Source organism: Miscanthus floridulus, chromosome 5, assembly GCF_019320115.1.
Source record: "Miscanthus floridulus cultivar M001 chromosome 5, ASM1932011v1, whole genome shotgun sequence".
In the NCBI taxonomy this organism is placed as follows: Eukaryota; Viridiplantae; Streptophyta; class Magnoliopsida; order Poales; family Poaceae; genus Miscanthus; species Miscanthus floridulus.
Window position 1 is genome coordinate 6,939,310 of NC_089584.1, and position 21,197 is coordinate 6,960,506.

The following is a 21,197-nucleotide window of genomic DNA, read 5'->3' on the forward strand; positions in this document are numbered from 1 at the left end:
GTTGCTAGCAATGCCGAGCGCGGCGGCGGCCAGCGGGTAGATATAAAAATAATAAATAAATACGAGTAATTAACAAGGTGTCTTATTATTTGGAATATTTCTCGTATTTTGTTGAAACAAAAAGAGCAGCTAAACAAAGACTTTCGATTACAGTGTGCATTTTGCATATGTAAAAAACAAATAATCGTTCCACTTTGTCTGCAGATAAAAAATATATATATTATGGTTTGCAGGTCGTTGTATTCATGAAAATCATGTTCAGCCAAAGCAGGCCATGCTCTCAAATTGATAACATCAGCGTATCCTCTCTAATTGTCAGCATCAGTTATATTATGCCATTAAATTGAAAAAATAATAAACGATAGTAAAATTGTCACAGTTGTCACACAGCCTGTTCGTTTGGCTGTAGCTTATTGTAAACGATCGTAAATTTTCAGTCAGAATAATATTTTTCTCTCACACAAATCAGCCAACAGTATTTCTTCATGAATCAACCAACCGAACAGGCTGTATATTTTGTAAAAATTCAATCACGTCAATATACTGTCTAAAATCAATGTATACCGGTCACAATCTCTTTAAATTTGCAAATAGGATCCTGGTCATTTCCCCACGATACATAATTTCATTTCAACCATTCAGCATGCAGTAGGTTCTGGGACAAGCATCCGCTACCTGGGTCACCACAAAGTCCGGACGCCATAGCTTGTTTTCCATCCCATAAAAGAGACATCTTTTTATTACTGTGGTGTTTAGATCAGGGCGTAAAGTTTTGAGATGTCACATCGAATGTTACATGGGGTATCGTATAGGGTGTTCGGATACTAATAAAAAATAAATTACAGAATCCGTCGGTAAACCACGAGACGAATTTATTAAGCCTAATTAATTCGTCATTAGCACATATGTTACTGTAACACTTTATTGTCAAATCATGGACTAGTTAGGTTTAAAAGATTCGGTCTCATAAAGTAGTCGCAATCGGTGCATTTAGTTATCTTTTAGCCTATATTTAATACTCTATATATGTTTCCACACATTCGATGTGATAGGATGTAAAATTTTGGCGGAGAAACTGAACAAGGGCTATGTCATTTATGTGCACCTTGGTGATTATCATCGAGAACGTACATTCTCCTGTTGATCCGAACATTGAAACGTTGGATTTAACAAAGTGATTTCTCGTGTTATCAAATAAAACTACGGTTGGCAATAACTCCATGAAGCATTACAAGTGCTATTTTTGCCGATAAACGTTGAACCGGAGCTAAAGAGTAAGGAAGGCTCACTCCCTACCTTTCTCCCGAAAGAGTAGTAGCATGTACTAGGGTATTAGTTGTGTTTTGCTGCAATGTGCAAGTGCGCTATTGCTTGTAAGGGAGAGCCTCAACTGAGAGCTAAAGCTTTATTATTACTTAGTTATTGATGGAAATTGCCAAATTCTTCAAGAATAACCACTTTATTATGACTATGTAACATAACCAGCCTATCTGTAATACATATGAGTTTTTTTTTTTTCATTTAGAGTCCGTTTGGTTGGCCATCACCTTTCATCACGCTAAAGATCACTGTTTGATTGTTATCTACAATTTGATGGATCATAAAAAAAAAATCAGTTTATATCTGCCAGTTTTCTCGTCACGGTTATGGCACTAATTTTCGCCACCTCAATTGTGGCACCACCGTACTTGCGGCTCGGCAAGATGCGGTATGCAATCAAGCATGCTCTTAAGCTACCTTAGCAATCAAGCTATGTAAGATTGTAAGTCGTGGATTTGTTTTCATTTAAACTTATCTTAGCAATGAAGCTGTCTAACAGTCTAAGGTTGTAAGTCGTGGAAGGAAGATAAGTTGGCCCTGTTTGTTTATCTTAAAATCCGTACTTTTCAACTTGTTTTTTTTAGCTGAAACAGTATTTTCTCTCAAACAAATCAGTCGGAGCAGTATTTTAACTTGTTTTTTCAGCGAAGCGAAAAGGGCTACAATTGTTTTTCGTCAAAGTGAATCCTACCCCGAAACAAAACTCGTCAAAGTGAATCCTACCCCGAAACAAGACCCCGGACTTGCGGGGAGTGGAGTCTACTCCCCTGGTGCTTGAGGCTTAAGCAAGAGACTCGCTGAGACTACTATAAGAGGGATGTTCGGTCTCCGCAGATCCGACGGCAGCAAATGAACCTCATTCAGATCGGAGGGTAGAGACTAGGCTAGGCTTAGGCTAGTTGGTCTGGTGCGGCTGCACTGCACCCACCTGCAGTTTCGCTGGGATCTCAACTCTCTTCTGGGAGAGGGCGGGCGAGATCCATCTCCATTCCCTCCGTCCTCTTCCTCCGATCCACCGTCCCCCCACCCGCCAGGGCCGCCGCTGCCGAGAGCGAGCGGAGGTCTCCCTCCTCGGACGAGGGAGGAAGATGCTCACCAAGTTCGAGACCAAAAGCAACCGGGTCAAGGGCCTCGCCTTCCACCCGCGCCGCCCATGGATCCTGTCCAGCCTCCACAGCGGCGTCATCCAGATGTGGGACTACCGCATGGGCACCCTCCTCAACCGCTTCGACGAGCACGACGGGCCCGTCAGGGGCGTCCACTTCCACGACACGCAGCCGCTCTTCGTGTCCGGAGGTACTACTACTCTTCTCCACTCGGGTGCTCACGTCACCTGGATCGTCACTTCACCTCACCTGACCTCACCTTACTTCACCTGGATCGTCGGTCGGTCTTTTCTGCGTTTATTAGTTCCGACGATGTCGTTCCTGGAGGGGTTTTCCAGCTTCGAATGTTATGTTTCAGTATCGATATGAATTCTTAATAAAATTCCTAAGTTTCAATGTGAACTATGACACCCAGATCTTTGGACCCAGTTCAATTTATTTTGATCCCACGTTCAGCCTAACGTGAAGTTAATGTCTGATTTACTTTTCATAGAACAGTTGAACAGTTTTTTTTTCCCTAGAAAATGTGCTTCTAGAATTGATGATTGATGCTATTTCTGTGTACATCTGAAGAAAATGCATGTGATCTCAGTTTTGAGTTTTTGCTCTATGTGATTTCAGTGAGGTCTCTGTTTTCCATCTGCTAGGGAAGTTGTTCTGTGGTGTCAATCTAGTTAGTTCAGAATTCAGATGAGGGCCGTGTAGTTAAACATGTAAAACTCTGGAGCGTTAGCTGCCTGTTTACTGTGGTGGCAATCTAGTTGGACTTTGACATGCTATGATTGAAAACTTACGAATCTTCTAACATCCTAGTTACTGTGTTGGAATGCAGGTGATGATTATAAGATTAAGGTCTGGAATTACAAGACTCAACGCTGCCTCTTCACACTTCATGGGCACCTCGACTACATTCGCACTGTGCAATTCCACCATGAGTGCCCGTGGATCGTAAGTGCTAGCGATGATCAGACAATCCGGATCTGGAATTGGCAGTCGCGCATATGTGTGGCCGTGCTGACTGGGCATAACCACTATGTCATGTGTGCATCCTTCCATCCCAAAGAGGATCTGGTTGTATCGGCATCTCTTGATCAGACCGTACGTGTCTGGGATATTGGGGCTCTGAGGAAGAAGTCAGCGTCACCTGCAGATGACATCCTCCGTCTCACTCAGATGAACACGGATCTATTTGGAGGTATTGATGCTGTAGTCAAATATGTCTTGGAAGGCCATGACCGTGGGGTCAACTGGGCCTCATTTCATCCCAGTTTGCCTCTCATTGTTTCTGGGGCGGATGACCGGCAGGTGAAGATATGGAGAATGAACGGTAATTGTCTTATCACTAGATGGCCTGCACTCTGCATGGTTTTGGTACTATTCTTTTGTGTAGCCGAGCCATAACTATTCAAGCACTCCCTCAATCCCAAAATAGTTACACTTTAGCTACGAATCTCGACAAATGTTTGTCCAGATTCATAGCTAAAGTGCCAACTATTTTGGGACGGAGGGAGTACGTTGTATGTATGTTTTTTATTCTTCCACATGATATAATTTCCTAGTAATATATGTTTTCTAATCATGGATCTTTTCTTCCATTCTGTTCAGCAAATCCTGCATTTACAGAACTTTATACCACTTAATCCGTAGTATGCATATTGCTGGATAATGTAACTTTCTTCTAAATACAAGAGGCATGCCACTAATTTTTATGCTTTGGATTTATTATATTTTAACGTCGCATGTAAAATGGCTCTTGGAGGTGAAGTTTAGTGCACACAATTTTGCTGCTCTTTAGTACCTTACATGTATGAAAGAAAAACTGTATTCGTTCTTACAAAGGAAATATTTGAAATGCAATAATTTGTATCTGCTCTTTATGGACAGATACCAAGGCTTGGGAAGTTGATACATTGAGGGGCCACATGAATAATGTGTCTTGTGTGTTGTTCCATGCGAAGCAAGACATCATCGTGTCTAACTCAGAAGACAAAAGCATTCGCATCTGGGATGCCACAAAGAGAACTGGCATTCAGACATTTAGGCGGGAACATGACCGTTTCTGGATCCTTGCTGCTCACCCTGAAATGAACCTTCTTGCTGCTGGTCATGACAGTGGCGTGATTGTGTTCAAATTAGAGAGGGAACGCCCGGCCTTCTGTGTTAGTGGTGACACAGTTTTCTATGTGAAGGACCGGTTTCTCAGGTTCTTTGAATACTCCACACAGAAGGAAGTTCAGTTGGCTCCAATAAGAAGACCTGGATCAGTCAGCTTGAACCAGTCACCCAGGACACTATCGTATAGTCCAACCGAAAATGCTGTCTTGATTTGCTCTGATGCTGATGGGGGTTCATATGAACTCTACATTGTTCCCAAGGATTCTGCTGGCAGGTCTGATTACTTGCAAGAGGCAAAGAAGGGAGCTGGTGGTTCTGCTGTTTTTGTGGCACGCAACAGGTTTGCGGTCCTTGAGAGGAGTAGCAATCAAGTTTTGGTGAAGAATCTGAAGAATGAAATCATGAAGAAAAGCCCCCTTCCTATTGCGACGGATGCAATATATTATGCTGGGACAGGTAACTTGCTATGCAAGGCTGAAGACCGGGTGGCCATCTTTGATCTTCAGCAAAGGCTAGTTCTCGGTGAGCTACAGACACCTGCTGTCAAATATGTTGTTTGGTCCAGTGATATGGAATCTGTTGCACTCCTGAGCAAGCATGTTGTGGTTATAGCTAGCAAGAAGCTTGTCCATCAATGCACACTGCATGAAACCACCCGTGTGAAAAGTGGTGCCTGGGATGAGAATGGCGTGTTCATCTACACTACACTGAACCATATGAAGTACTGCCTTCCCAATGGAGACAGTGGGATCATAAAAACCCTTGATGTTCCTATTTACGTAACGAGGGTTATTGGGAACAACATTTTCTGCCTAGATCGTGATGGAAAGAACAAGCTGATTGCAGTTGATGCATCAGAGTACATTTTCAAGCTCGCCCTTCTCAGAAAACGCTATGATCATGTCATGGGTATGATTAAGAACTCCCAGTTGTGTGGGCAGGCTGTGATTTCTTATTTACAACAGAAAGGTTTTCCAGAAGTTGCTCTGCACTTTGTGAAGGATGAGAAGACCAGATTTAACTTAGCTCTTGAGAGTGGTAACATTCAAATTGCAGTTGCTTCTGCAAAGGAGATTGATGACAAGGATCACTGGTACAGGTTGGGAATTGAGGCCCTGAGGCAAGGAAATGTTGGTATTGTGGAATATGCATACCAACGAACAAAAAATTTTGAGAGGCTTGCTTTTCTGTATCTCATTACTGGTTACTTGGACAAGGTGGGCTTCATGTGCAAAATTGCTGGACAGAATAATAATTTGATGGGACAATTCCACAATGCATTGTATCTTGGGGATGCTAAGAAGAGAGTTGAGATCTTGGAAAATGCTGGGCAGCTACCTCTTGCTTATGTTCTTGCTGTCACTCATGGGCTCACTGAAATTGCTGAGAGGATTGCTGCTGAATTAGGCGAGAATGTTCCTTGTATGCCTGAAGGAAAATCACACTCGCTACTGATCCCCCCTGCACCTCTCACAGCCTGTGGTGATTGGCCATTGCTGAGGGTAATGCGTGGTATTTTCGAAGGTGGACTGGATGCTACTGGAAGGGCAGAGCTTGAGGAAGATGATGAAGCTTCTGGTGCTGACTGGGGTGATGAAGACTTGGATATTGTTGATGCAAGTGAGGTGGTGGCAAATGGTGGCGATTATTTTGATGCGGAGGAGGGTGAACCAAATGAGGAGGATGATGAGGAAGGTGGCTGGGACCTGGAAGATCTGGAACTTCCACCTGATACAGAGACTCCAAAATCTGCTGGCAATGCTCGCTCTGCTGTATTTGTCGCTCCAACAGCAGGCGTCCCTGTCAGCCAAATCTGGACACAAAAATCTTCTCTGGCTGGGGAGCATGCGGCTGCAGGGAACTTTGACACAGCAATGAGGTTGCTTAGCCGACAGTTGGGCATCAAGAACTTTGCTCCGCTGAAGCCCTTGTTTCTTGATCTGCATATGGGCAGTCATTCATATCTGCGTGCACTTGCTGCTGCTCCGGTTATATCTGTTGCTGTAGAGAAAGGTTGGAATGAGTCCGCAAGTCCTAATGTAAGAGGCCCTCCTGCACTTATTTTCAGTTTCTCACAAATGGAAGACAGACTCAAGGCTGCCTACAAAGCCACAACTGAGGGCAGGTTCCCAGAAGCACTGAGGCAGTTCCTTAACATCTTACATACCATTCCTGTAATCGTTGTTGACTCACGGAGAGAAGTTGATGAAGTGAAAGAATTAATCGAGATAGTGAGGGAGTATATTCTTGGTCTGAAGATGGAACTCAAGAGGAAGGAATTGAGGGATGATGTGACCCGCCAACAGGAGTTGGCTGCTTACTTCACAAACTGCAAGCTTCAGAGAATTCATATGAGGCTTGTGCTTGCAAGTGCCATGGCTCTTTGCTTCAAGCAGAAAAACTATGCTACTGCAGCACACTTTGCAAGGATGCTTCTTGAGAACAGCCCTCAAGAGGCTCAAGCAAGGAAGGCTCGACAGGTGCTGCAAGCTTGCCAGGATAAGGATGATTCTCGCCAACTGAACTATGACTTCAGAAACCCATTTGTTGTTTGTGGCGCTACATATGTTCCTATCTACCGTGGCCAAAAGGATATTTCTTGCCCATATTGTGGATCCCGGTTTGTTCCTTCCATCGTAGGGCAGCTTTGTACCATATGTGAGCTTGCCATAGTTGGGGCAGACGCTTCAGGCCTGCTCTGCTCCCCTACGCAGCTGAAGTAGACGGTAGGTCTCCTATATTCTTTCTACTATCTTAAAGTTCTAATACTATCATATATTTTACCTGGAATTTCAGTGATTGCAAGGAATAAGTATATAAATGGTTTTACCGAATTGTTCTTTTTTCGTTTTTGTTTGCCTAAAGTCTGCTGTTATCACTTGCCATATGCTTAAGGACTGTTGATTGACCCATGGAAGCTATGCTGAGTATGAGATGCTTTCACACTTCAAAATTCCTTTTGGGTGTCTTGGGCTTGCATTCAATTTATAATCTGGTTCTGATCTTTGCTTGATACGTGGCTTTTATGTGATACTAGATTAGACTTTATGTAATTGCATGGTTGCAAACGTAACCGAAGTCATGTATACTGCATGAACCATTGCATTGTTTTGTTGGGGCTTAAAGAATTTGTTGATGAACATCAGGTGGCAAGCAGTAGGTCTCTTCAATGTTTTTTTACTATCTTGAATTATGAATGCAAAGTTTCTTAATTGACAACATATTTAAATTGTCTGCTGGCTCTATTTGGTTAAGCTAGATCTCTTCTACTACCTGGCTCTTGATGACTAAGGAACTCTTTTGCACCCATTGTTTGTTTTAATTGCTCCGTGGAACTTGTTTGCTTAGAGTCATGAGTGATGGATGATGGTTGTTTGTATCCAATTACCTTCAAATTTTATCTGGTTTACCCAGTTTGCAATTTTGCATATCCAATTAATCTCTTCAGATAGCTGTACTTGCTGATATTAGCATTCTGCCCTTAGAGCTATTTGATGTGACATACAATTTCATTTTATATTCTTAGTTTTTGTGAAAGTAAGCATCTATTGTACTGTCTTGACTCCTGCACTGGCCTGACCCTAGTCTTGAATATTAGAATTATATGTCGTAGCTGTCATGCAGTTTGCATCTCCATTTTCTAAAATTTGATTAGGATGTGATTAGAAACTCCTGCATCTAGTGTACTGTTCTGCAAAGCCAATCATGGTCTTAGCTGATTGCCTTATCCTAATCCTAGAATGTACTTGTAATTCCTTATTTAGAGTACTTCTAGGATTAGAATTAGTAGAATGTACTCTAGTAACTCCTTATCGAGAGTACAAGGAATTTGTCATAGCTATCTTGCAGTTTGTTGTATTTGTGACTATTGTTGAATTGTGTGGTATTACCGTCTGCTAACTTAATTTACTAGCCTGTACAGATTGATGTGGGATTATAGCAAAAGTAGCTCTTTTTTTTTTCGAAGTATGAAATGTTGATTTATATATGTTATGACCAATATTGGATGTCACTGTACTGGACGGGATGAAGGGAAGAATGCTTCGTGGTGTTGATATACGTGCATGCCTGCTTATCTGTCTGTTTATATTTGGCTAGCAATTCCTTTCCTCTTTAGCCAAGTGTCTAACATTCACTTTTTACAGTTCGAATTTGCAATCTTGGCTTAATAATTTTCATTAGGTGAGAGATTGCGGTTGAATGACTTTTTGACGCTAATTGCAGATGTTAGCTTACCTCCTGCTGTCCGCATCTTCAGCAGTACCATCTCGCAATGATGTTTGGATGTCTCTATCTGGAGGGGATCAATCAATTCACCAAACTTACCAACGCTTCAGCCCTTCAGCCTCCATGGCATTCCTAATTTTGGTCTGGAGGGGATCAATTCATCTTGGTCTTATCTCAATTATCGTGGCTGCGATTTCAGCTCTGTTTTGTATACCTATTGATGTACGATAGCTGATGTGAATGCTGGGTCACTGAACCCAATTTTCTGTTTATGGCATATGCCATCTTGATCTCTACAGTTTCAGTATATTGCACAGTAGATTGTACTCGGCATTTAAAATTTGAAGTGATTGTACCAAGGATTGGGACTAGTGTTTTAACACTGAAATTGTGAATGATACACAACTTTTTATCACTGAATTGATGGGTAATAATTGCAATGTCAATATTTTTTGTCCAGTTTATATGACGGTCAAGTCATTCGTGGGTTTGCTCCATTTTGCAGTGCCACTACTGACCTGTCAGCGGGCATTTCATTTAGCCGCTTTAACTGATTGACGTGAGTATGCGATACCATTTGTCCATTTCTTGCATAGCTGAATTAGCAATTGCTGAGATATTCTAATGGCTGTGGTTTTTCTGGTTTTGTGCCAATGAAACGTGTCTATTTCAAAGCCAAGTCACACAAGTATGTGGTACATTGATTTAAAAAAAAAGTATGTGGTACATTGATATAGTTTCACCGCCTCAAAGATAAGTGCATAATTCCACGTAGAGAATAGACAACAGATCTTGAACTTATCAGCAATGGAACAGTGTCTTTCTCTCACAACAAATCAGCGAACAATACTTTTCGTTTCGTTGAAAAGCCAAGCTGAAAAGTATTGTTCGCTGATTTGTTATGAGAGAAAGACACTGTACCATGGCTGATAAGTTCAAGCGAACAGGGTAGACAACAGATGTTGCAACCAAGTGACTTCAAGTACCCATAGATGAAACAAATAGAAATGTTCTAAATGACAAGTCAAAATAGTCAACATGACACTCTAATTCAGTTTCCATACTTGCCATTTGCTCATTCCACATCCTCTTGAACCATTTCAGCTTAATCTCATTCATTAGTTGGAAGGACCATGAAAATATCCCTTTGGCCTTTCTTCACCAATAACTCATGGCATTGTATGCTCATGGAGGACCACAAGCAAGAACAAGACCCATACATCGTTTAGCCTTTCCTTGAAGTACAAGAAGTGGCTTGTTCAGTTATCTTTGTCACTTGCTCTTGAATAACAGGTGAGGTCCTAGACTTGTGTTTCTTGGCTTTTTATAGGACAACCTGAGGTCTTTCTTTGCATTTGCAAGGGAATGTGAAACCTCCTCAATCTAAACACCATTGTTTGTGGCTTCATGAACCTCCTCGTCCCTCCTCTAGCCACATTACCAAGATCAATGGGGATTTCTTGCACTAGGGTATCATGTGTGCCCATACAGCCATACTGATAGGATTCGTCATTAGTGATGCCACATCTTCATTTTGAAGCGGTTGGTTCTTAAACTTTATGCATCATAAAATTTCCTAATAATTTTCACAAACAGAAAAGGAGACATAAGTAGTGCCAATTAAGATATATTTGAATGAATTTGCGACAACGCTCACCACCCTTGCCTTCCTGTCACTCATTTCCCATGATAATCACACCCTTTAATTTGAAATTGTCAATCTAGTTCCAGTCCGATTCTTCAATATCTTTGTCATTCTGCTAAATCAATATTCAACTTGTTCTTAAGTTGAACGTTGCACATAAGTCAAATCAGTGAGCTAGAAAATCCTATATGAAACCTCTTGATGACCTATAGAGTTCAAATGGGTGTTCGGTCGATTTCCTTTCCTAACATGTCCGGCAAACAACTTATAAATTATAAACAAGCCTTGTGTTGTCATTTCATGAACGGATTTAAATAAGGCTCATCAATGGATAAAAAATAGAAGGTTACTACCGCTAATGTTGTTTACATAACTTTATATGTATATGAAACTGCCTTATCAAAATCATGTATAGAAATATATTTGTCCACCTTAATCAACTGCACATTTTCATAGCTAAGAAATATATTATGATGTTAACTATGTATCATTCATACACACGAAACCAACGATTTGTTTGGGTCAACTTTAGTTTATAGTAATCTGATAAAATAATCTCAAGGTGATCAAACACCCTAGATTATTGGTTGAATTATAATAATCCAACCAACAGATTATAAAGATAAAAAATATTACATGTGGGACATATTCTTTCTTTTTTCTCTTATACCTCCATCTTAGCTAGCTTTGTCAACATGGCCGTTGAAGACGTTGTGACCAAATTGCTTTGGGATTTACTCCTGGCTAGTCCTTGCCATTTTAAGACTTATTAGTTTTCTGTTAGGTTACAACCTAATTACCTATGTATAGCCGAGGCCAAGAAACATCTATAACAACTACCGGTTTTAACACAAACAACCTCCCTCTTTCTCGCACTCACATATTGGCGTGCACACACACAAACACATCTGGTGTCAACTCATACTTCTTTTTTTAGATAATATGTGTAGAAGCTCAAGCTCCTTCCAGTGTGAACTTATACTTCTTTTTTAGATAAACAGAAACATTTTTGACCTACATCCTCTTTTGACATGTGTTTTTTTTTCCTTTCACTCTTGTGTTGTTATTATTATCATACTCTTTTAATGGGAGAGGTTTATTAAAACCATTATTATTATTATAATACTAACTACTCCTTTTCATTCCAAATTATAAGACGTTTTAGCTTTCTAGAGACATAGGTTTTGCTATGCATCTAGATATACACTTATGTGTAGGTAGATAGTAAAATCAATGCATCTAGAAAAGCCAAAACGTCTTATAATTTAGAATAGAGGAAGTATTAATCTCTCACCCCTAAAAAAACTATTAATCTCTCCATTCCAATTATAAAACATTTTGCCTTTTTTTAGATACATAGATTTTGTTATGCACTTAGATATCCACTATATCTAGATACATAATTAGCAATATATCTAAAAAAACAAAACATCTAGTAGAACTAGAATTCCGGGTTACTTCAATTAAAAAAAAGAATTGTAAATTACTTTATTGTCTTTTATTTGAAAGCCTTATTTTCATATTGTTTTGGACTATTCTCACAAAAAATATTGTTTTGAACTAATCTATATCCATATCTATATCCGTATATCTCTACCATATCTCAATGTCTATCTCTAAAGATTGAAAGAACGACCACGAGTCGACAAGTCATGGACTTTGATGGCGTAAATCTTACCCGAAGACGTAAACCTCGTAACCTACGTAAGCTCTTGGGTCAGGCAGAATCGCAAAAAGCCCGAAACAGAGCGCGTGGAATAGTAGTAGTCGAGATTTTTTTTTCCCTATTCCCCGTGCTGCTGTCTACGCCGTGCCGTGCCGCCTCCTTTGCTCCCCTCGTCCTCAACCAGCGTCCCCGTCGCCGCCCTCCCGCCGACCGCTTCATCTGCCGCCGGGAACCAACCCTAGCCCAGCGCGCCCGCGTCTCTGCCGGTATCCGCTCGCCGCCCGGCCTGATCTCCTCTCCGGACGCGGGCCGGCCATGGGGCTGAGTCCGCGACGGATGCCAGCGCCCCGCGGTTGCGCGCGCCGAGGCCGTGGAGGGTGGCAGCAGCGGAATCCAGTAGCCGGACCGCGAACCGCGTGGTGTCTGGTGGTGCTGTAGCAGCAGCAGTAGTCGCAGCGACAGCAGCGGGAGGTGGGGGCGTGGCCAAGGGATGGACGAGTTCGACAGCGGCGGCCGGAGCGGGGACAGGCCGGGCGCCGCCGCGGCCGGAGGCGACGACGGGGCTGCTCCACCGTTGCCCCAGACGGTAAGCTCCAGATGTCTCCTGATCTCTCCCTTCGTAGTTTAGATGCTTATTATGGAAATTTCGGGGCCCTTAGTGTTCTGTTGCTTGATTAAACGCTGACGACTGTGAACTGCGGCCGGATTCGGTTCGATTGATAACCCAAGTATGGTGAGATGGTATGTTTGTTGCACAATGAGTTCGTTAGTGGTTGTTGCTACGCAAATTAGCACCTATGAGAAGTTGAGAACCTAAAAGGGAAGCAAACATAGTTGGGAAGACAACAAATGTATATATGTACAATCTCTCCAACTGGTTTTATCCTAGATGGGACAATTCTGAAGCTAGGGTAGGATTTGGTGCGGAATATGGTGTGTCATGGGAGTTGCAATTTGAACTGCTGGATTTGGCGCGGAATGTGTTTGCTAGTTTGAAGTGGTTACGTGTCACTATATATGGTGTTTAGCCAATTGCAGTTTGTGGGAGACGTTACTCATCCGGATGGAATTTAATGAATCCGTTATTTTGGAAGCGGATATGTATGACACACGGACCTTTTTGTCGCTGCTTGTTTCTTTTAGTTTGTCTCGAGTGGGGCGAATTCTGCTTCATCATGTCCCAATATGTCATTATTTTAATAGCGTCCACTTGCCGCTTTCTACGGACATATATGGATTATGGAGTTTGCTGTTGATCATGACTCTGAAGGAGATGATTGGTTATTAACTAGTGGACTTTGGGGGGTAGTAAGGTCCTAACAATAAATGTTCCTTATTCTTTGTAGTTTCGGAACCTTTTCCATGCCGTATAGGCATGGCTGAATGGCCATGCCATTAGATGTACTGATCCTGCTGTATAGGTGTTGGTAGTGAGTGAAATTTGATCATTTATCTTTTTTATTTTTGTTTCTTTGCGCTCTTTCTTCTATGTCTAGCTGGGCTCACACATCTCTGTAGTCTGTAAAACTAGAGTGGTTAAATGAACATTCTAGATTGCCACGCACACCAATGTTAGCAGCATTTATAGTTTTATGCAACATCAATAATGTATGTTTCCACATGCCATTTGGCATGATTGATTTAACATTTTGTAAAACAAAAACAGAGAAATGGCTTTGTGTTGGGATCATATTGTTTGCAGGATAAGCTTCTGAAATTTTGTTACTGTACACTACTATCACAATATATAAGCAATTTGCACATGTTTTAGGAGACTTGGTTCCCCTAGTCTCAATTGCTGTTTCCTCTGCCTTGTCCTGTATGGATCTGGATCTTTGTTACATTTACCAATCCTCATTTTCAGAGGTAGTAGCCCTTGAATTGGGTGCTCTGCTGTTGTGATTCTTTCACCCTGTTCTCAGTGGATTTTCTTTTGATTCGTGCCAGAAATATACTGTCCTTTGAAATTACTGCATTTCAAACCAGACATCAGTATGCTGGTAGACTTAGAAGGTATTTTTGGGCTAAATGAGTTTATTGCGTGCGTGCGAGGCACACTGTAGCAGTTCTTGTAGGCACAGATTAAATATATTAGTAGGATTCCGGTGATCAATCTAATATATTCTCAATTGATTCCATGTACATATTCATTAGATATTGCATCATGCTATATAATGTTAAATTTGGGGTAGATTATTCAGTTATTGGTGTGTTTTGTTTGTGGTTGCATGATTTGTTCTGCTATCTGCTCATTTGCTCCAGATGCTCACACACGTGCTTGAAACAGGTACAAATTGGGAATTCACCAACCTATAGACTTGAAAGGAAGCTTGGAAAGGGAGGATTTGGACAAGTATACGTTGGTCGACGTATTTCAGCTCCTCGTCTCAGTGACCGTAACCCTGGTTCAAATGCTTTAGAGGTCACTATATCTCCATAAATGCTTCATAGTGTAGGAACTGGACAAGCGTACTTCCATCAATTTTCATGCTTCTATATTTGTCAGGTTGCACTGAAATTTGAACATCAAACCAGCAAAGGTTGCAACTATGGAGCTCCTTATGAGTGGCAAGTTTACAAGTAAGTACTGAGTTGTTAATGCCCTTTCGATCTGTGTAATCCTTTATGGTTCTAGTTATTTCTTGGGGTACATTTAACTTGTCTTGCTTATGTGTCCCTTTGGCAGCACTCTCAGTGGAAACCATGGTGTCCCACGGGTACACTACAAAGGAAAGCAGGGAGAGTTTTACATCATGGTATTGGGCAATGAACCTTCTTATATTTGTTTCACTACAGTTATGCACATAGTGACATAGAATTAGATACTCAGATGGTATTGGTGCAAATCTTCTTTTGGCCCTCTTTCCTTGATAACTATTAACAAACTTGATTCTTGTTAATCGTATTTCGTTTGCATGTAGGTTATGGATATGTTGGGACCAAGCCTATGGGATGTTTGGAATAATAATTCCCACTCGTGGGTATCTGCACATTCTTTGCAATTCAACTCTACTGTTTCTATTTGACTTTTTGAATCATTCCCGAACTTGTCTTTTACAGGATGTCTGTTGAGATGGTTGCTTGCATAGGTATAGAGGCAATCTCCATACTGGAAAAGATGCACTCTAAAGGGTGATTTGCTTTCTGTTGTTGAGATGGAACTTTGTTTCTTATATGGTTGTTTTAAAACTGGACCTCATAAGATGTGTATATAACACAGGTATGTCCATGGTGATGTGAAGCCTGAGAACTTTTTGCTTGGTCCTCCTGGTACCCCAGAAGAGAAGAAGCTTTTTCTTGTTGACCTTGGATTGGGTAAGTTGTAATCAGATTCAACTTTTGTATTACGTCTATTTGGTGTCAGATATTTATGTTGTTTCTTTTTAATATATTATTTTGTACTATTGCAGCTACTAAATGGAAGGATGCTGGTACGGGGCACCACGTTGAATATGATCAGAGACCTGATATTTTTAGGTTCGGCTGGGAATATTAGTATGATGTGCTTTACCACTCACATTATTTCATTGCAATGCTTTTGACATTTGTGTTTCCTTCATAAACAGGGGAACTGTTCGCTATGCTAGTGTGCATGCCCACTTGGGAAGGACTGGGAGCAGGAGAGATGATCTTGAATCCCTCGCATACACGCTTATTTTTCTTCTCCGTGGCCGCCTCCCTTGGCAAGGATACCAGGTTAGTTTAGTACTTTAGTTGATGTTCTGGTCACCTTTATTCTTACTCCTACTTTTTTGTTTTTTTAATATAAATACTCATAATTTTTTTATATGTTATTCCACTCTTCAATCAATTTAGGGAGAGAACAAAGGTTTTCTTGTCTGCAAGAAAAAGATGGCGACATCTCCGGAGTCTTTGTGTGGAATTTGTCCGCAACCTTTCCGGAATTTTGTTGAGTATGTCGTGAACTTGAAATTTGATGAAGAACCAAATTATGCGAAGTGCATCTCTCTTTTTGATGGCATTGTTGGCCCAAATCCAGACATAAGACCGATAAACACAGATGGTGCCCAAAAGGTACATTGATCCTCTGAACTGTGATCTCTTTATGTTCGTTAGCTCTAAGGACTTGCAGCCATGCAGTCTCTGCTGAGTAGTTCATGATTCCATTAGCTACGGACCACTATATGTTAAAAATCATTATTCGCCAAGAATCCCTATTGTCTGTTCACTACATTGGTATAATCCTGTGACTTAAACTTTATGGCCTTAGGGGGAATCTGCTATATCATACATATAAAATCAATTTTGATCTCATGTCGACAGTGTAATACTATCTATGGCTTATGTGATAATGACAACACAGTATTGCTATTATGGGCCGTATGAAGGCATTTACCTTTTAGAGTAAACAGCAATCCCTTTTGGTGCCTAACATGTCATGCAGTGGAAAAGATATTTGGCAAAAGTACAATAGTTTATCCTGCATTTTCAATTTCGATTGCATGTTATAAATCATATCCTTTTGCATTCATGTAACGCAAGTTATCTGCCTAATAACTATGCTCGGATTTTCTGCCAGCTAATATATCAGGTCGGCCAGAAGAGAGGCCGCTTAATAGTGGACGAAAATGATGATGAGCAACCTAAGAAAAAGATTAGAATGGGGATGCCGGCAACTCAGTGGATTAGTGTCTACAATGCCCGTCGACCTATGAAACAGAGGTCTGCATGATGCATATATCCACATAATGGCAGTAACATGAATTTTCCATTGTCTTACCACATTTGTTTATCAGGTACCACTACAATGTAGCGGATAATAGATTGCTGCAGCATATTCAAAAGGGAAACGAAGATGGCTTGTTTATTAGTTCAGTTGCCTCCAGCTTGAATCTGTGGGCTTTAATTATGGATGCTGGCACTGGTTTTACATCTCAAGTATACGAACTTTCTAATTACTTTCTTCACAAGGTAAGCAATCAATTCTGTTGACTTCAAAGATCTGTAAGGGTTCTTCCCCTTTTTTCTTCTTAATATAATGATGTGCAGCTCTCCTGCTTGTTTGAGAGAAAAAAAAAACTTCAAAGATTTACTGTTCTCTGATTATGATTGTACGTCAACACTTTACTGATTATACATCCTCAATGATGTCTCATTGTCTTTTGCATAGTGGTGTTTTATGTTGTTACAGTTTTTAACTTGCTTGTACTGTGTTAGGAATGGATAATGGAGCAGTGGGAGAGAAATTTCTATATCACTGCACTGGCTGGTGCGAATAATGGAAGCTCTTTGGTGATTATGTCAAGAGGTAATTAATGTCAATGTTTGAGCTTGATGCCTGGACTGCAGAACATACTTGGTGACAGGAAAATCATTGCATATTATCTAGTGTCAAGATTCATCTCACAAATCTCCTGTAGAAACAGTGGCTCATAAATATTAGACGGGGCCACCAGTGCTAAAATAGCTCAATTAGCAATGTTTAAACATGATTAAGTATAAAACTTCAAAGCAATATGGAAAATTAGGGAGGGCCATGGCCCTTTTGGCCTCAATGAAGCTCCGCCAAATATGGCACCACATCCATCCCTCAACTTTTTAACACCTTTGTTTTCTGATCATAGCTTTCAAGGCATCACCTAAGCGATTAGGCGTGCTGGGATTCTGGGCTTCCTGGAAATTTTTTAATGTAAGAATAGTTGGGGAGCTGGCCAGCAAAGGCTTGCAGCCTCCGGTCAGCTGTGGTACGGTCGATCTGGAAGGGGGCGGTAGCAGCAGTGGATCTGAGAGCGCAGAGCAGTGATGAAAGGGAAGGGAAGAGGCAGGGAGAAGTTGTGGGCGTCAGATGCGTTTCTGGATATCCAAGAGAGGAGCGAATCCGTGGAGAGAGCGCACTGTGCACGGGAGGGGCTGAGGGGGTAGCGGTGGCTCTCGATGGTGAATTGGGGAACCGCAGGTAGGTCAAGCAACGGGAGAGGATATTGGCTGTTTAGTGGGCTGGGCCAATCCCTTCTTACCCTCTTCTCCTTCCTTTCTTCTTTTTTCCCCTTTTTTTTCCTACTCCACACTGCTGTATTAAAGTTTCTTATATTTGGTAGGCGTCGCCTTGCCTCGCCTTACAAGCGCCTAGGCGTCGCCTTGGCAATTGGAAGGGGGTGGCTCTCCACGTCTCGCCTTACCGCCTTAAGAACCTTGTTTCTGATCCTTGGTATCGAAACCTTAAAGAAAATCCTTTAGCATGTACTGTAGAGCCATGGTCACAATGCTTCATGAAGGACATGTGCTTAAGCTTTCATCCAAAAAAGTCTGATCTTCTTTTCTTGACGGTAACTGATAAGCTATAGGAATTTGTAATAGGCATATCGGCGTTTTGGTTTGATGCTGTCCAAAGTGGGAATGGGAACCCTTGGATATTTGTTGTTGCGATTGATATATAAATAAACAAGTAATGACTCTGGTTCTCCGTTCTCCAGGAACACAATATGCCCAGCAGTCCTACAAAGTAAGCGATACATTTCCCTTCAAATGGATAAACAAAAAGTGGAAGGAGGGCTTCTATGTCACTGCTATGGCAACAGCTGGAAGCCGATGGGCAGTTGTCATGTCCCGCAATGCTGGTTTCTCTTCTCAGGTATGTGTTACTGTGCCCTTGGTCTTAAGTGTGCACAACCTTACAGTGGAATGAAATTGACTGGCAGATCTGCTGAAGTTAATCTGGAAAGAATTTAAGATTCTATGAATATGCGAATTGAGAATTACAAAGGTTAAATTACTGAAGCATAATACTAAACATACCAATTTCTTTTGTAGGTAGTGGAGCTTGATTTCTTATATCCGAGTGAGGGCATCCACATGCGTTGGGACAATGGCTATCGCATCACGGCAACAGCTGCCACATGGGACCAGGCGGCCTTTATCTTGAGCATACCAAGGAGAAAGCCTACTGATGAAACACAGGAGACCCTGAGAACATCTGCTTTTCCTAGCCAGCATGTGAAGGTAGCTTGACCTTTCTCCTTTTTCGATGTGAATTTTGTGAGCTCCAGGTAAGGGGTTTTGTATTTATTCCTACCTCCTGATCAATCTATTTACAGGACAAATGGTCCAAGAACCTGTACCTAGCTTCCATCTGTTATGGAAGATCGGTGTCCTGAAGCCCGTTTTCTCGATTTGGTTTGGTTGCCGAGAGGTATATTAATATCAAAGACAGGTGGTTTTATGATATGAGATGGGGTGTTTTGAAGCTCAAAACTCTGCTAACCTACTTACCTGCAACTAACAAAAGGTAACCTATATATGAGAAAAAAAGAAAAGGAAGCAAAGTCTGCTGTGTTTCGCTAATCGCTACCATGGAGCAAAGAACATTGTGGTCTGTTTTGTGTTGTTGGGCTGTGTATAAATTATCCAAAGTATTAGGTTATGTTGTAAAGAATGTAGAAGTGTACCTGCTGAACCATTGCCATGTATATAAAGCTGAATTTTTACAAGGTTGTTTCATTGTTTGGCTCTGGGCTCCCCCCAACGTTTTGAGGCTGTCGTTCATGCTGCTGTGATGACCTTGAGTGGTATAGTCTGTTGAATTATTAGGGCACGTACAACGGTCGTCTTTTTGTCGTCTGGGAGATGTCATTTTTATAAAAAACCCCTCGACTCAGTCAACAGACGGGTGTGCCGTCTCTTCGCGAAGAGACGACGAGGGCTCGTGCTCCCAGGCTATATCGCCCGCTCCAGCACCGTTGTACGACGGGGGCTCGTGCTCTCAAGCCATTTTTTATCACCTTAATTTATGAGTCTCTACAAAAATTAATTATCTTATAGATAGCCTTAAAGACAACCCATTGTATAATTTGTCTGTATTACTGTCTCTATGTGACATGACCCGTGCTTGCAGACGGCAGCCGTCTAAACTGTTGAACGTGCCCTTATGTGCTGAATTGGGCAGGACTTGACTTTTAAGATCTATTTGGAAGATTACAAGATTTTTGGAGATCTCGGTTTTTCGTTTCGGATCAGGCAAAACGAAGCCACCTTGAGAAGTCGTTTTTGGGACGACTATCAGAAGTGGGCAAGTGGCGTGCTGGAAGGACGACTTTCCATTTTCATTCACCCGTGAAAAAACTTTTCATAAACATATTTTTCTTCTGCGAAAATAAAATCATTTTCCAGGTGTACGATTTTACCTAAAGTTGTTTCACATAGGAATGATTTTTGGAAATGTATCACCGGTAGATAATATTTTATTACTTTTTAAATTTAGCAGATACACGGTACATTTTTGTAGTTTTCATCATACAAAAGTGTATAAAAAAATTCGATGAATACCTAAAATGCAGTTACTAGCCATTGGCCATGAGGACACTGCCACCTTACCTATTGGACTAGCAATGCTCTCAAGTTGTTGCATAGCTTACTAAACTCGCATCATAAGTTCATACCAGTTATTCACCATGTTCGCTTGTTGGTTTCAGCCAGGCTTATTCAACCAGCCAACAGTGTTTTCCTCTAAAAAAAAACAGCACCAGCCCAAACCAGCACCAGCACCAACCAATGAACAAGCTGATTACCTGCGGGGACTGAAATGTAGTTCATCAGGATGCTGGCGCTTGGCTAGCAGATAGTCCAAGTATCAGCTATTACTTCCGAGGGGGGGGGGGGGGGGGGGGGGGGGGCACCATCCTATTACTTCAGAGTTCATGTTCACCGTACATGTTGCCTGCTTGCCTGATTACTTCAGAGTTCATGTTCACCGTACATGTTGCCTGCTTGCCTGTGTGAACTAGTGGCCTGTGATCTCTAAACTCTTCGAGGAACAAATGCACATGCACTCGTATACCATTGTGGGAAAGTTACAAACGTTGCATCTTTTCTACAGACCAGATTTGAAGTTTCATCTTTTCTAGAGACCAGATTTATGAGTGGTGCTTCCTTCATCCGACTGAAAACCATTGTAGTGCTGAATAGAAGCTTAAAACCACTTCTGTTCAAGTGCTAAATAATAGCAACTGCGTTTCAGAATTTCTTTCTCCAGTGGCAATGTAAAAATGCAATTATCACTCGTCACTTGTTTTAACTTAGGATGTGCTATTGTGCGTGTTGGATGCCAGATGAGATGATTTCAGCTGCACTGCTAAGGCACATCTAGTCCAGTCTTTTATCT

The 21,197-nt window shown here is 41.5% G+C and overlaps 2 protein-coding genes across 3 annotated transcripts; both read left to right on the plus strand.

Annotated features, from left to right (window-relative positions):
* The first annotated feature begins 2,172 nt into the window (after positions 1-2,172).
* LOC136449441 (coatomer subunit alpha-3-like) lies at positions 2,173-9,183 on the plus strand. The gene is made up of 4 exons (XM_066449465.1): positions 2,173-2,616; positions 3,259-3,753; positions 4,311-7,267; positions 8,766-9,183. The coding sequence occupies exons 1-3, from the start codon at positions 2,409-2,411 to the stop codon at positions 7,262-7,264; spliced, it is 3,657 nt and encodes a 1,218-aa protein (XP_066305562.1). The 5' UTR covers positions 2,173-2,408; the 3' UTR covers positions 7,265-7,267; positions 8,766-9,183.
* Positions 9,184-12,167: 2,984 nt separating this feature from the next.
* Positions 12,168-19,381, plus strand: LOC136449442 (casein kinase 1-like protein HD16). Of its 2 annotated transcripts, XM_066449466.1 has the most exons (16): positions 12,168-12,665; positions 14,367-14,501; positions 14,586-14,659; positions 14,766-14,835; positions 15,001-15,056; positions 15,140-15,211; positions 15,300-15,394; positions 15,490-15,556; positions 15,646-15,775; positions 15,896-16,114; positions 16,620-16,762; positions 16,837-17,011; positions 17,258-17,348; positions 18,514-18,671; positions 18,851-19,039; positions 19,135-19,381. In XM_066449466.1, exons 1-16 carry the CDS (start codon positions 12,570-12,572, stop codon positions 19,192-19,194), a joined length of 1,830 nt encoding a protein of 609 aa, XP_066305563.1. In that variant the 5' UTR covers positions 12,168-12,569; the 3' UTR covers positions 19,195-19,381. The 2 variants fall into 2 exon arrangements, with proteins under 2 accessions (XP_066305563.1, XP_066305564.1); XM_066449467.1 differs by lacking the exon at positions 12,168-12,665 and having other exon boundaries at positions 15,001-15,060.
* Positions 19,382-21,197: the final 1,816 nt, after the last annotated feature.

Bases quoted from the DNA above. Each gene is read 5' to 3' on its own strand.
- LOC136449441 (XM_066449465.1), top strand. From the start codon at position 2,409: ATGCTCACCAAGTTCGAGACCAAAAGCAACCGGGTCAAGGGCCTCGCC. The intron at 2,617-3,258 runs GTACTACTACTC...GTTGGAATGCAG, and splicing joins GCCGCTCTTCGTGTCCGGAG to GTGATGATTATAAGATTAAG. The intron at 3,754-4,310 runs GTAATTGTCTTA...CTTTATGGACAG, and splicing joins GAAGATATGGAGAATGAACG to ATACCAAGGCTTGGGAAGTT.
- LOC136449442 (XM_066449466.1), top strand. From the start codon at position 12,570: ATGGACGAGTTCGACAGCGGCGGCCGGAGCGGGGACAGGCCGGGCGCC. The intron at 17,349-18,513 runs GTAATTAATGTC...TCCGTTCTCCAG, and splicing joins TTTGGTGATTATGTCAAGAG to GAACACAATATGCCCAGCAG. The intron at 19,040-19,134 runs GTAGCTTGACCT...ATCTATTTACAG, and splicing joins TTCCTAGCCAGCATGTGAAG to GACAAATGGTCCAAGAACCT.